The 13,625-nt window shown below is 39.1% G+C and overlaps 1 protein-coding gene across 1 annotated transcript in view; it reads right to left on the bottom strand.

The window, feature by feature from the left end:
- The window catches only part of LOC117827131 (telomerase protein component 1-like), a 28,722-nt gene extending 16,440 nt beyond the window's left edge, over positions 1-12,282 (bottom strand). Inside the window, exons 1-17 of the mRNA XM_034703624.1 lie at positions 12,104-12,282; positions 10,921-11,381; positions 10,612-10,809; positions 10,331-10,480; positions 9,481-9,645; positions 8,901-9,038; positions 8,700-8,771; positions 8,284-8,408; positions 7,224-7,381; positions 6,977-7,086; positions 6,820-6,898; positions 6,452-6,644; positions 4,425-4,818; positions 4,187-4,339; positions 2,245-2,310; positions 1,423-1,544; positions 1,097-1,165 (exon numbers count right to left, since the gene is read on the bottom strand). Coding sequence (XP_034559515.1) covers positions 1,097-1,165; positions 1,423-1,544; positions 2,245-2,310; positions 4,187-4,339; positions 4,425-4,818; positions 6,452-6,644; positions 6,820-6,898; positions 6,977-7,086; positions 7,224-7,381; positions 8,284-8,408; positions 8,700-8,771; positions 8,901-9,038; positions 9,481-9,645; positions 10,331-10,480; positions 10,612-10,809; positions 10,921-11,379 — 2,651 coding nt within the window. The 5' untranslated portion in view covers positions 11,380-11,381; positions 12,104-12,282. The remainder of the gene's footprint in view (positions 1-1,096; positions 1,166-1,422; positions 1,545-2,244; positions 2,311-4,186; positions 4,340-4,424; positions 4,819-6,451; positions 6,645-6,819; positions 6,899-6,976; positions 7,087-7,223; positions 7,382-8,283; positions 8,409-8,699; positions 8,772-8,900; positions 9,039-9,480; positions 9,646-10,330; positions 10,481-10,611; positions 10,810-10,920; positions 11,382-12,103) is intronic.
- Between the last annotated feature and the right edge of the window lie 1,343 nt (positions 12,283-13,625).

The following is a 13,625-nucleotide window of genomic DNA, read 5'->3' as shown; positions in this document are numbered from 1 at the left end:
CAGCCAGAAGCAGCCGAGCATAACTTATCATAAAGACTGGATATATGGGGAAAGAGCTGGCATGGTTCTTTTAAAAGGTTAAGAAAAACATTACAAAACCTCATCTCTAAAGCTCTGTAATACATAACCTATGTAGGATAGGCACTTTATTGTCATTGCAAAAAGAAATACAACAAAACTTCCTTTGGCAGCATTTCCATACAGCAGTTTTTCAATCTATAAATAAAAAAAGTACTTCAAATATTTACCTATATAAAAATATAAATATGTGCATTTGTCACTTTAAATAACTGACAGTTATGTACAGTGTGCTGTCAACAAAGTGGCTGGAGTCAATGAAATCTGGTTTTAGGGTGTAGGGCTGGGTAACGGGTTCTGCAGTCTGTCCACCACTTTGGGGAAGAAGCCGTTCTTAATTCAGTTCGTCTGTGTGTGGATTGTTCTGAGTCTGCCTGAGGGTAAGGTGGTGAACATGGAATGTCTGGGGTGCGTTGAGTCCCTCATAATTCATGAGGCTCGTTTTGAGTAGATGTTCCTGAGCGATGGTAGTGGGGTACCTCCAATCCACTGTGCCGTTTTGATAATCCGCTGGACATCCTTTCTTTCTGCTGCAGTGCAGCTGGAGTACCAGACTGTGCTGCTGTATGTGAGTATGTGTTGTATGTTTAAAAAAAAAATGTAAGCGCAAAAGTATAATTTTTCTATTTATTTGAGGATATCTAAAAATCTGTTTTTTTTGCTCTGCGCAGTGACTTATTGATTTCATCAAAGCTTAGATTTTGCATGGATTAAAAAAAGATTGTTTACTGTATCAAATAAAGTGTATTTTGTTACCTTCAATCTTGGATAGACCTGTTGATTTGTCTCGGCTAAGCTGAGACTAAATACACTAATCTCCATCTATGGTAGCCCTGTCCTGTCCTGCCTTATTTTGAACTGTCAGATAAAAGAGTAATATTTATCTTTTCATCAAACTTTCTGCAAATTCTACAAAACCAGTATACACCATGAAACACTGAATGATTGAAGTTGTATGACAGTCCAAAGAGATAATAAGTGAGTGGTTTTGGATCAAAGTGAGTGAGAAAATATTTACCTGAGCATTTGTTCACTGAAGCCTTGGAGGTGTATACAGTTCCTGTCAGGGGAAACCTGCTCTTGGTCTCTGCAAGAAATCAAAAGAACAATACATGATCAATTCAAGATAAGGTAGAAACAGGAAGTGAGACACAGAGGAGCTGAAAGGTAAATGTTAAGATCTATCTGTGTCTATAAATGTGACTATTTTACTGCACATTATTACAACTTAAAAATATAAAGACACTAAGATGAGATGTGGGGATTTGTGTGCACCTTTATTTCAAATACTGTCTGCATGATTACGATCAACAGCAGCTACATGGACAGAGAGTTGGAGCTTACGGTTCTGAAAAGTAGATCTTCACCAGGAGGGCTTTGTTGTTTACGTCCTTCTTATAGTTCCCGATGTCCCACTCCAACATATTATTGGTCCAGGAGTCAGTCACCACAATGATGTTGTCAATCTGAGATATAAGAGAGCATGCACGCCCAGGATTATATCTACCCCCCTCGTTTAAAAGGATCTTCCATGATCATCTGGATCAGCTAATCACACTTTTAGAAGTATTAATAAATAAATATGTATTTCCTTTTTCTTTTTTTTTTAAAAAAGGACCTTTAGTGCGGTAACATGGTGATCAAATGTCATTCAATAGCTTCCATAGCTTCTGAAGTCTTTTTGTAGCTGTCATTGTGTGCTGTTACACTGCATTAAGTATCCAGAAAATATACACACACATGAATGAAAAGTACACAGGTGAATATTATACTAACACTCTGTTTAAGGAAAGGGTTAAATCTAACATTCACTTTGCAGAGCATATTTGCATCTTGGCTCACATCTACTGTAGTTCAACTGTCAGGGAACTTTTGCTAAGTTGCAGCTTTAACCCTCAGTGTGCATATGTGTGTTCCTCTGATTTTTCTGACTCTTCTTCTTTTGCAGACTCAGCTGCCTGTAAATGTGCATGAGTCACTTCCATTTGGCTTGAGTTAAACATTTGATTTTAAAGATTCTCTGTCCAAATAAAAACACAACAATCATGTTATATTAAAATATTGTCTCTCAATGATCTATCAAGTGATGTTATTCAATTTGAATCATAAATAAGAAAATAAGCAGCAGAACTGTCAAAATAAAACCTAACTGTAAAAAACCCAGACCTTGTTTTTGTTGTTGAACATCAACGAATGAAAATTGTTGTCCCCCTCTGTGCGCTGTCTACATTTCTGTAAAAGAAAAGATGAAGGAACAAAATTTCAGCTCATTTTCTTTAACATTTCTGTTCTCACACGAACAAGAAAATCTGAACATTTCACTCTGCACTGGTCCTTCAGAGTCCAAGATTAGAGCTGCATCCTCAACAACTGTCTGCTGGAAGAAAGAGACTGTTCCTATGTGATGACCAATCAGAATCAAGTACCTATAAGTTTACACCGATCAGTCATAACATTATGACCACTGACAGGTGAAGTGAGTATCATTGGTTATTGTTTTTCAGTGGCACCTGTCAGTGGGGAGGAAGTGTTTGGCATTTTGTCCCCAGAGTTGATGTGTTTGATGCAGTAAAATATGGATCAGTGGAAGGATGTGAGTGACTGACATGAATCACATTATGATGGCTCGTCGATTGGGTCAGAGCCTCTCCAAAACTGCGGCTCTTGTGGGGTGTTCCTGATCTGCAGGAGTCAGTATAAACCAAAAGAGGTCAAAGGAAGGAAAACTTGCGACAGATTCATGTGCGACTAATCCGAATTAATGCATTTGAGGAGTGAAGGCTGGAGCTACAGGAGCTAAAAAACAGACCCAACAGACTAAAAAACATTCCTCTTTTAGCTGCTTACTCCACCCCTTAAATGGATGCAAATTCATTTTTCAACCTTAGTTTTTATTTTATTTCTGTAACGACAAACTTTTAATTTATTTTAACAAACTGAGTTTTAATGAAATTTTATAACTAAATTTACTTTCTCTCTTTCTTGATCTTAGATTTTAAAATATTTTATGGTTTCATGCTTATGTTGGTTTAATGTCATATTTTAAATTGGATATTTTCTGACAAGGTATGGCGTTATGGAATTAACCTGATATTGGATCTACAGTTAAATGTTGGGCATACGGGCACCCTGCAGGGGTGTCAAGAGGTCTGAGCCAGCTTCAGGCTGAGACTCGACACAGAAAAGATTCAATGTGTGAGTCTTAATCCTTGGGAAGAAGTTCTGAGATGAATCGATGATTGAAGGGTTCATTTCGGTTAAGACAAGATCAGTTGTGATTCTGTGTCCGGCGGGACAGTAAGACTCTGCAAGTTACGGACTTCAGAGCAGAGAGGGGGGCTGATTATTTCTAATAATCCCTCCTAATTTAAATAAATAACAAGACCCAACACTATTTACTATGTACGTTAAGTTACATATACATACAAGTTACATATAAGTACAGAGAGAGAGACTAGATCAAACATAACTGGCCGCATATAAAATTAAAATTTTTGAAGTGTTTGCTGTTTTGTTTTTAAAGCACTGTAAAGCACTTTGAATTGCTCTTTGTATGAATGGTGCTTTATAAATAAACTTGCCTTGCCTTGCCTAAAGTGAATGCTGGCTCTGATAGAAAAGTGTCAGAAAAAAAAACAGTGTGTCACACTTTGTTGTGTTTGGGACTGTGGAGATGCAGACCAGTCAGGGTGTCCATGCTGACTACTGTCAGAGTGATAGAAGAAGGTGGTGTGAGCAAACACAACAGTGTTGACTTGGTCTCTAATTTTCCCAGATCTCAATTAAATCCTTAATGTGTGGGATGTGATGGACAAACAAGTACAGAGCACTGAGGCCCCACCTCAAAATGTTCACAACTTAAAGGCTCTGCTGCGGTCTTTGTGCTACATATCACAGCACACCTTCAGAGGTCTAGTGGGGTCCATGTCTCCTCAGGTCAGGGCTGGTTTTACCCTCAGCAGGTCTAATCAATGTTGTGGCTGCTCAGTGTACACTATCTTAGTGCTTTTATGGACTCGACACAAAAGAGGTGTGCTTGTAAGAGGATTTAAAAGAAGATTAAAATAACTTTTTGTTACATGAAACAAAAGAGCAGAACAGTTCTGACCTTTAATGTGTTGCCCACAGTCCTGACGTTATCCAGGAGGACATCAGACTTCAGCTTGACTTCTCCACTTTCATACCAATTAAACAGGTAGAGGTGACTGTCCTCAGCACTGCTGCAGATCATCAGAGAGAGCAGGGAGGCAATCTCATTCACCTGAGAGGACGAGAGAACAGAGGGAGGTTAATAACAGAGTGATGAGATGATGACATGTTTGTTGTTCAGAGACACAGGCCCTCACAGATGGAGTGAAATTGTCATCCTCCTTCTTCGGCTTCTTCTTTCTTCTCCTCTTCTTTTTTTCCTCCACTACTTCTTTCTCCTTCTCTTCCTCATCTACTTCCTGTTCCTCCTCCTCCTTCTTGTTGTCTTCCTCCTCCATCTCCTCCTTTTCTTCTTCTTCTTCCTCTTCCTCTTCTTCATCTCCCTCCTCCTCCTCTTCCTCCTCCTCAGAATCTGGTGGGAGGCAGAAGTCCAGTTTCTTCTTAATGTCGAGATCTTCCCTCATGCATGTGTTGAGCAGGACAACAGTACGTCCTGGGAACGGGGGCACGTTGTACCGACAGGAGAGCTGCACGGCCGTCTCCAGAGCTGCACGGTAACGATCCAACAGTTTGACAGTGAACAGCCTCTCACTGGAGACACAGACACAAAAAGAGAGACATTACTGTTTGAAATAGGTTATAGTTAAGGTTTCCATTCATCACATGAGGGTTTAAACTTGTATTTGTCGTCTTAATTAAATAAGTTTCGATCTCAGTGAAAATTTATGCTCACTCTTTTAGAAAATGGAATATTTTACCCGCCATCCTTTCACTACAGTTTAAAAATGAATCTGTTTTGCTTTTTTAAGTTATATTTTTGGCCTTTCTGCCCTTATTGACAGGACAGCTGAAGAGAGACAGGAAATGTGGGGAGTAGAGAGTGGGGGAAGACATGCAGGAAATGGACGACCGTACAGGAATCGAACCGGCGACCCCTGCAACGCGAACTGTAGCCTTTGTATGTGGGGCGCTTAGACCACTAGGCCACCCAAAGAGCTTTCTGTCACTGCGGCAGCGTTTGGACTCAGTCCACAGGATGAAAAGGCTCCCAGGCACTAGTCTTTTTAGCCGCCTGCACAACCAATCCCTTGATTGTCTCCAAACTGTACAGAACTCAGCTAGCAGGGTATTAACCACAACCAAAAAATACGACCATATCTCTGGTTTTAGCTTCCTTGCACTGGCTCTCTGTATGTTTTAGAATTGATTTTAAGATTTTACTGATTACTTTTAAAGCTCTACATGGACTTACTCCGAGCTATATAGCCAGTGGTGCCGTATTGGGGGGAAAAGTTAGGATGATTCTAAGGGCCCATGACTGACAGGGGGCCCAAAAATAATAATGAATAAAAGAAAAAAAAATATATATATTTATATTTTATTCAGAATAAGGTAATTTAAAAAACGGTCCCGTTGTCTTCATAAAATGTATATCAGAGATCTCTACTTTATTTGGGCAAATTCATATTATCTCTCTTATTCTTTCACAAGTTGGACGTTTCATATTTTTGTTATTATTGTCCAAGGTTTTTTTTTTTTATTTATGTTTAACTTGTTACTTGAATATACCTTTGATGTACTCTATTTTGCACACAGTAAGACCTCCCTGGGTCAGTCGATATAAGGTTGATATAAAGACTTTAACAAAAGCGTTAAAGAGTGGCTAAAGCAACATCAGAGGTGTGAGCATTTTTAACTCTTACATCATGATTTGTAACTGTTTGTTGTAGTTGTATGTAACCATGATGTATATACATCACCCTCTGGTCTTTTTGAATTTTCCATAATTGTTATTGTATGCATGTTTTTTTACATAATCTTGATATCTTTCTATCTTCCTCACTCTTACTAAAAGCCGAACTGGGGACAGGAGTTGGAAACTAGCAATAGCTTTAATCTCTATATCCAAAGCATCAATTACTACAGCTGTTTGTAACAGGCAGAAGTTATACTATGTAATTTGCATTTTCCCTATCAAATAAACTATACAAATAAAATGAAATCATTTTTTTTTCTATAATTAAAAATCCAATAAAAGACCGTAGAACCAAATAACATCTCTCGCCTCAAGCAGGTTTGTCAGAATACTTCATACACTCCCATCCATGCTCATTGGGATCAGAATTGTTTCTTCTACATCAACAACAGACAGCAAAACAACCGCAAGTAAGATTTAAAGGAAATAAATCAGGACGAATCAGAACAAAGATAAACGTTCTCCTACTTTGCTTTCATGAGCTGAGCCTTCTTCATTCTGTACAGTCTGTATATAAACGGCACTCCACGCGTCACCCTCAGTCTGCTCCTCACAGTCGTGTCCCAGTCCAGTTTTTTGAAGCGTTTGCTCTTAGGGATCTTCTTCACAATGTCCTTCAGGATGTCTTTGACAGGCGGGAGGGCCTGCTGTGACGCTGAAGCTGGATGACAGAGTGTGAAAAAGAAGAATTATTACAAGGACCAGCAAATGAATCCGTCCATTATGTTTGGGTACTGGGGGCTGTGTGGCAGGCTTATCGTTTCAGCATAAATGTTACAGTGAGGGTATGATGGGATGGTTTCTTCACGGAGAGCTTTAAAATTGAAGTGTCTCACCCAACTTTTGAAGCTGCATGATGACTTTATAGGCGGCGAGGAATCTGAATGGAAACTGTCGGCTCTGAATAACAGCTTTCTGTAAAGACATCAAAAACACAAAGTTACAGAAAGAACTTCAAACTCTGCATCATAAGAGTTTATTCATTAATAAAACCTTGTTGGTGAGTCTGCTGAGGATCTTGTTGTGGTGAGCCTCACTGATGCCTTTAGTGATCATGTTCCTCAGGTTCCTCAGCATGGCCATGAACGGAAGAGACTTCTTGTCTGCACAGAAGAGACATAATCCATCAATATGTGTAATCATGGACTCTGTCTGAGCTCACAATGAACTGAAACTTAAAAAATGTCTTTTCTCCTCATAACTATTAAAACAACTCATTAAATGTTCATGCTGAGCAGACCGATGAGTTTCTCCCAGGTAGCAGCCTTGTTTCCCTCCAGACTGAGCAGCCGTTCCCACGTCTCCGGCTCTTTTAGCTTCATGCGCTGCCCGGCTCGCTCCCTGTCCCACTTGCCCTTCATCCCACTTTTAGTGAAAGACTTCACATCAGCAGGATACCTGAGAGAAACACAGGGGCGTGTTTTTACATGAAGTTATTTGCATCATTTACAAGAGGAATATTAAAAATCCTATCAGACCTTTTTTTTCTCCTCCTCCCTCTATCTCTTTAACTTCATACTCTGAACAATAAGTTACAAAATGAATTGCATATCTAAGGCAAAATATGACACATTTCCCCTCGCCTTCATGCATGCAATATGGATTAGAATTTCCACTGACTTATTATTGCACCACTCTATTGTGTGTCTTTTAAAAGCAGCATATCAACATTTACACATTAAGTAGGATGTGTAATGATTATTATAAATATCTAGGACTTTGTTATGCAGTTTAAAGCAGTAACGGGTAATTGTTTATATAGTTATCAGGAACTTGAAACGTTCCTCTGATGTATCCATTAATGGAAGCTGGGCACAGATTATGAATACAAATATAACTACATTTATTTTATTTTATTTTCTATTTTTAATTGACATATTTCTCATGAGCAATGTTATTATTATTATCATTATTATTATTATTAAAAATGTTATTATAATGTATTTATTTATTTATTTTTAATTTACATATTTCTCATTTCTCATTATAATTATTATTGTATTATCCTTTGAATTTATTATTATTTTCATTTTTTTCTGACCTTTATTCCTCTCTTTCCTGTCTTGTTTTATAGCTTTTCTGGGTGTCCGGGATGATGGGGATGTTCATGTACATATGTGTAATATTCTATTAATTCTGTCCTCATTGTAAACACTACAAATGTTTAAGACACTGTACATTAATGAGCATTGAAAAAAAAATTCTATCTGCTCATTATTAGGATTCATTTTATCATAAAACCCTGCTGAAGTCTCAGTGGAAGTTGTAAATGAGTGTGTATCAGTGTCTGTGTTGATTACTTTCTTCCCAGGATGGCCATCACATGTTCAGCTGGTTCTTTAAGGTGAAGCTTCTTGATCATCTTCTTCATACTGAACTCACTCTGCTTTTTATCCACCACCTTTCTGCTGCCTTCTGCCTGCAGCTGTAGAAACACATACACACACACACCAGCGTTACCTGTGAGTTTTTACAGGTGAGTGCTGAACAAACAATGATAAAGCATGATAGAGTTTTCCTCTAGCACATCAAGAAAGTGGATCTTCAATTGTTTTTATTGTAATCTTACTTAAAATATCTGCACCAGACCCAAATCCTGCGACACAGCGCTGATGTATTTTCATTTGTCCTGCATCTCAAATCACTTCAGGAAATACTTGAAGAAGTAAAATGATCTAAAAATGAAAAGAATGAAAAGTTCTGAGTGTTTACTTACAAACTTGGACAGAATAGTTTGATCTGATCGCAGCAAGCTCGCCCACTGTTTCAGCTGCTCATTGTTTGGTTTCTGTAATATCAAACATAAATATGAATTAAAAAATGAGTGATTGAAAGAGGGCATACACCCAGTGATGTAATAATCTTTGTTAAATATGTAATGAATAAAAAACAGAGACCTTAATCAATGCTTCTGTACCTTGTTTTTTGGTGTGTTGCGGGTGTGTTTACAGCGGTGTTTGCGTGTGTTGTATTTAGCCAGCTGGTACTCGTTGAACTGCTTGAATTTGTCAGCCATTGCCTTCTTCAGGCACATCGGCAGAGAGCGGCTGAAGCACTGGAAACACACAAATACTGGGTTAAGACAGGACAGAACTAAGGTTACAAAGTTGATGAAAATGACTCAAATCAAATAACTATAACCAGGTGAGATTTGCAAATCCCAGAGGGTGCAGCTGTTTATTAAAGGTTAACATGTGGCAAAACAGCTTCATGTTGAGGTACTGTGGTGCTGCAGAGGAGCCCTCACATTTAAACGTTGTCCTCGAGATGTAAGAAATCATGTTTGTTAAGTAAAGGCACCTTTTAATACTAAATCTTAATTTTAGTTTTCAAAAGAAACTAAAATTGTGGTGCAATAATGATCATTCACACTTATCATGAATCATATCACAGTTGAACAATTTACACAAATAACCACAACATTTTTTCCCCATGTCATGCAGCCCAAGCTGGATCTCACTGAACCAACACTTCGATACAGAGACAACAAGACTCACTGTACTGTAGATCCTGACAACCTCCAGCCAGTCAGAGGGCAGCTGTACGGCAGCACAGAAGTATCTGCGGACATGTGGCTTTGTGGACGGCTGATTGGCAGCCAGAGCCAATAAGAAGTTTGCTGTGATGCGGATGTTCAGCTCCTGTCGAGTGTAAACTGCAACCTGAATAAAGAAGAAAGACATAGAGATGAATGAAATAAATATGAGCCTCTGATTTACAAACTGCGTGTGTCTGCTTTAATAGTTTTAACTGTAGAAAGTTCATATTTTGAGCTCCTTAAATAAAAAACAAATCGTCTTTTTGCTGACGTAAAAGAAGCTAATACAAAAATCACCTGTGATATTATAACACAGACTAAACATGTTATACAGTACAGATAATTTAAAGGGGGTGTTATGCATTTCCATATTTTCAGGAAGGACATGCCCACAATTACAGGTTCCAGTGAGCTAGCCAATCAGAAGAAAGATGGCTTACAGACTTGTACTTATAGAGGGAGTTCTTAAAGAGACAGTACCTACGATCTCCTGTGTCACACAGGGGCTGAACTAAGGGTTTAATGAACAGCAGGGTGAGATAAATCAGGATTTTTTTTGCTGCAGAGTGAAAATATTTAGAGAATATTATACTCTATTTAAATATATTATTGTATATCAAAGCTGTCATACCGACAATGATGGGAACCACAACACTGTTTTTGGAACACATCTGTTATTTTGCTGTATCAAGCATTGAGAAGCTTCAGGAATGTTGAAAAATAATCACTTCAGGTGAAATAGAAGTTGAAGAGCTGAAGTCCAGATCCATATGAAACACATGTCCTATCACACAGACACACATACACACCTTTAGGAGAAACTGAGGATCAGAGGCAGAAATGTCCTTCGACAGGTTCATGATCCTGGTCCAGGCACTGTCCTCTGAGTCCCAGTCCTTCTCACCAGGATTTATCATCTTACTGATCAGGGAGCAGCACACAGCGTTTAGCAAGAGATACTGAGGAACAGACAAAAGAATATCAAATATGTTCAAACTTCAGGGGGGGATATGTTATGGTTTCTCTAATTTTGTGAAAAACATGCCTAACATGCAGAGATTTATTCTACGTCTGAAGTATTTTCTCCTACTTTTTTATTCTTCAGCTCCTCTTCGATTTGCTCATTTCTCCTGTCGAGTTCAGCAAATTCCTCCTGTCTGATGACCACAGAGTGATCGGGTATTTGGTTACCCAAATCTGCTCCGAGGCCAAAATCCATGGGTGATTCGGCGTTATCCTCCTCCACATCCTCCTCTTCAGACAAACATTCATCGTCCACAGGATGCATCTGATGCAAGAGAAGGCTGTTAAAACTGAGAAACCTCCAAATACAATTCATAATAATGATTTCAAATGATCTAAATAAGTAAGATGAGAAACTAGTTATCATTTCATGTACCACATGTGCCTCTTCAAAAGAGGACTCCATCACTTCAGGTGTATCCTCTCTACCTTCATCTCCTCCATCCTTGCTCCTCTGTTCTCCACCCAAAACAGGAGTGAGGACAGAAGAAGGACGGACATGGCGACCTTTTGACGTGGATGCTGACCGCAGGGAGCTTTTAGGGACAGATGCATAAGGGGGCAGAGAAGAAGACAAAAGAGGTGACTGGTTGTGACTAGCTAGAAGTTTGTTCTCAGTGCTGAGGAGAGACAAGGGGGATGAGGTAGAGAAAAGGGAGGATGAGGTGGAGGACAGGCTGGTGGGCTGCAGAGAAAGGGAAGAGGAGGTCTGAGAGAGGAGCTTGTTCTCCAGACTTGGCATAGTGTTGCTGGACGACACATTGCTCCCATTTGTGGCCTGCTGTTGCTGCTCACTTTGGGGCACATGTCCCGGCTGTGAGGTCTGCCTCCTCATCTCTGCAGAGAGAAAAAAAAAACTGAGAATCATATTTAAGCTCCTCCTCCACAAAGATTCACAATCTTTCATTACATTCAGTATACAGAGAAGTAGCTCAGCAACATTTCTCTAACCGTTCAAACAAGCTTTACTGCTGTGTTTAAGGGCGTGTTACTACAGGCATCAATAAAAATGGATAAAGGTTTACAAACAGTTGGCATACAGCAGACTTTTCAGTTTCACTTGAGAATGTGGGACTTAAAGTGACAAACACCATAGAAATGCGAGTTCAGACCACACAGCAGTATCATTTGGTTGGATTGGGCTTAAAGGCATGAAAAGCAAAAGCATGCTGCACACTGAAAACTGAGCCTTAAACTTAAACTCTGCTGTTTTAACAGTGAGTCTCAGTCTCACTCTGATAGATCAGTAAAGTTTGGCCTGTTGCAGGCCCCTTCTTTGCAGCATCTTGCTTTAATCAGTGTAAACATTACAGAACTCTGAGACTAGGTGTGGTTCAATCAGACTTTCAACTATGAAACAATGGATGCATAACACTACTGCAATGTGCAGACAGACTCTGCATATAACTTCCACACATTAACCGACTTAGGAAATGAGTCAACATTAAAATGAGTCAGGATGTTACATATTGTCCTGCTTCAAGTCCTCTGCAATGATTCGAGTTGGAGTTGGTGTGGTGGTTCGCCATGAACACCAAGTTCAGATGACAAAAACTCACCGCAAACCCCCCGGATAGTCTCCACAGAGAGCGCTGACAGAGACCTCCTCTAATGATAACACCTTCTATGACTGTAAGTGTCTGATATAAAGTAGTCTTTGCATCTGTTTCTGCTGTAGCTCCCGATTTTCAGCAGATTTCCTCGTAGGAAGGAGCCGCTTCTCGCTGATTGGCTGGTATTACTGTGTACCTTTTTACCGTAATTGCAAGTGTACAGGGGCCGATATGAGGATGATTGAGCATTTAGCAGCATTTTGTGGAATGTTTATTTCATATGTTTTTATTGGATTTTTTCAAGCAATTACAGGTTATACATTATGCAAACATTTGCAACCCACCCGCCCCACCCCCCTGGGAGACTGGCCAACAAACCAAGAGTAAAAAAGGATAATCAAACAATTACATGAGTAGATGACAGCAAAAATAATAACAAATATAATAATAGAGATAATGATAATAATAATATGTATACACATAAATGCGCACACATATATATATAAAATGAATCACAAAAGGAAATTAAGCAAAATACAAGACAAAACGTACAAAAATACAAAATAAAATAAAATAACTACAGTTTACTAAAAAGTCAGGATTCTACAGCAATTCTGCGTGGTTATGGTCAGCTGCTACAGGCTTTAAATTACAGTTCTTGTAGTGTAAACATTATTATAATAGTCCAGGAATGGTTTCCATATTTTATGGAATTTATTAACTGAACCCTGAGTGGTGTATCTGAGCTTTTCCAGCTTCAAATGGATCATTACCATTACCTCCTCAACCCAGCGGCTGTGCATAAGGGAGGAGCTAGATTTCCAATTAAATAGAACTAGACGTCTTGCCAAAAGTGACGAGAAGGCAACAGCATGGACCTGAGCTTGTGTGAGATTCAGATCTCTCTGAGCAACGCCAAAAACTGCTCAAGTTGGCTCTGGGTCTATGGCTCTGTCACACATGTGCGAAAGTGTTTCAAAGACCTTAACCCAGAATTGCCTCAGATTTGGGCAAGTCCAAAATGAATGGATAAGGGTCGCTGGATCTCGGTTGCACCGTTGACAGGTTGGGTCATTTTGTGGAAAGTTAATGGAGTTCAACATATTGTTATTGTTTGATGCTCATATTACATGGTATTATAGGGTCGCAATGACGTACCCGTAACTGTATGAAACCAATCAAGGAATTAAAAATGAGATCAACCTCATGGTGCTTTCAGGTGTGCTTTGAAGACTTCTCAAAATCAAAGCAAATCAGGTATGCAACTGAATTATCAAGGCCTGTGTCCACTAATACCACAACCTAAATTTCAGAGCCTTTCCACTATGTCAAGCCATTTCATTTCTGTGCAGTGTCCCAACTTGACAGGACAGACAATCTGCCCACAGATGACTAGACTCCACTCAAAATAGCACAGTACGTTTCTTATTGTCCTCCTTTTATTGAATCCTTTCATTCCAGATTTTGCTTAGAAACTTCAAGTTATCTATTTAGCTGGAAAAACCTTGAAATAAAGGAAAATAGAGCC

This window comes from Notolabrus celidotus, chromosome 15 (genome assembly GCF_009762535.1).
Source record: "Notolabrus celidotus isolate fNotCel1 chromosome 15, fNotCel1.pri, whole genome shotgun sequence".
NCBI classification, from domain to species: Eukaryota; Metazoa; Chordata; class Actinopteri; order Labriformes; family Labridae; genus Notolabrus; species Notolabrus celidotus.
Note: the sequence above shows the minus strand (reverse complement) of the source record. Positions and strands in the feature narration are given on the sequence as shown.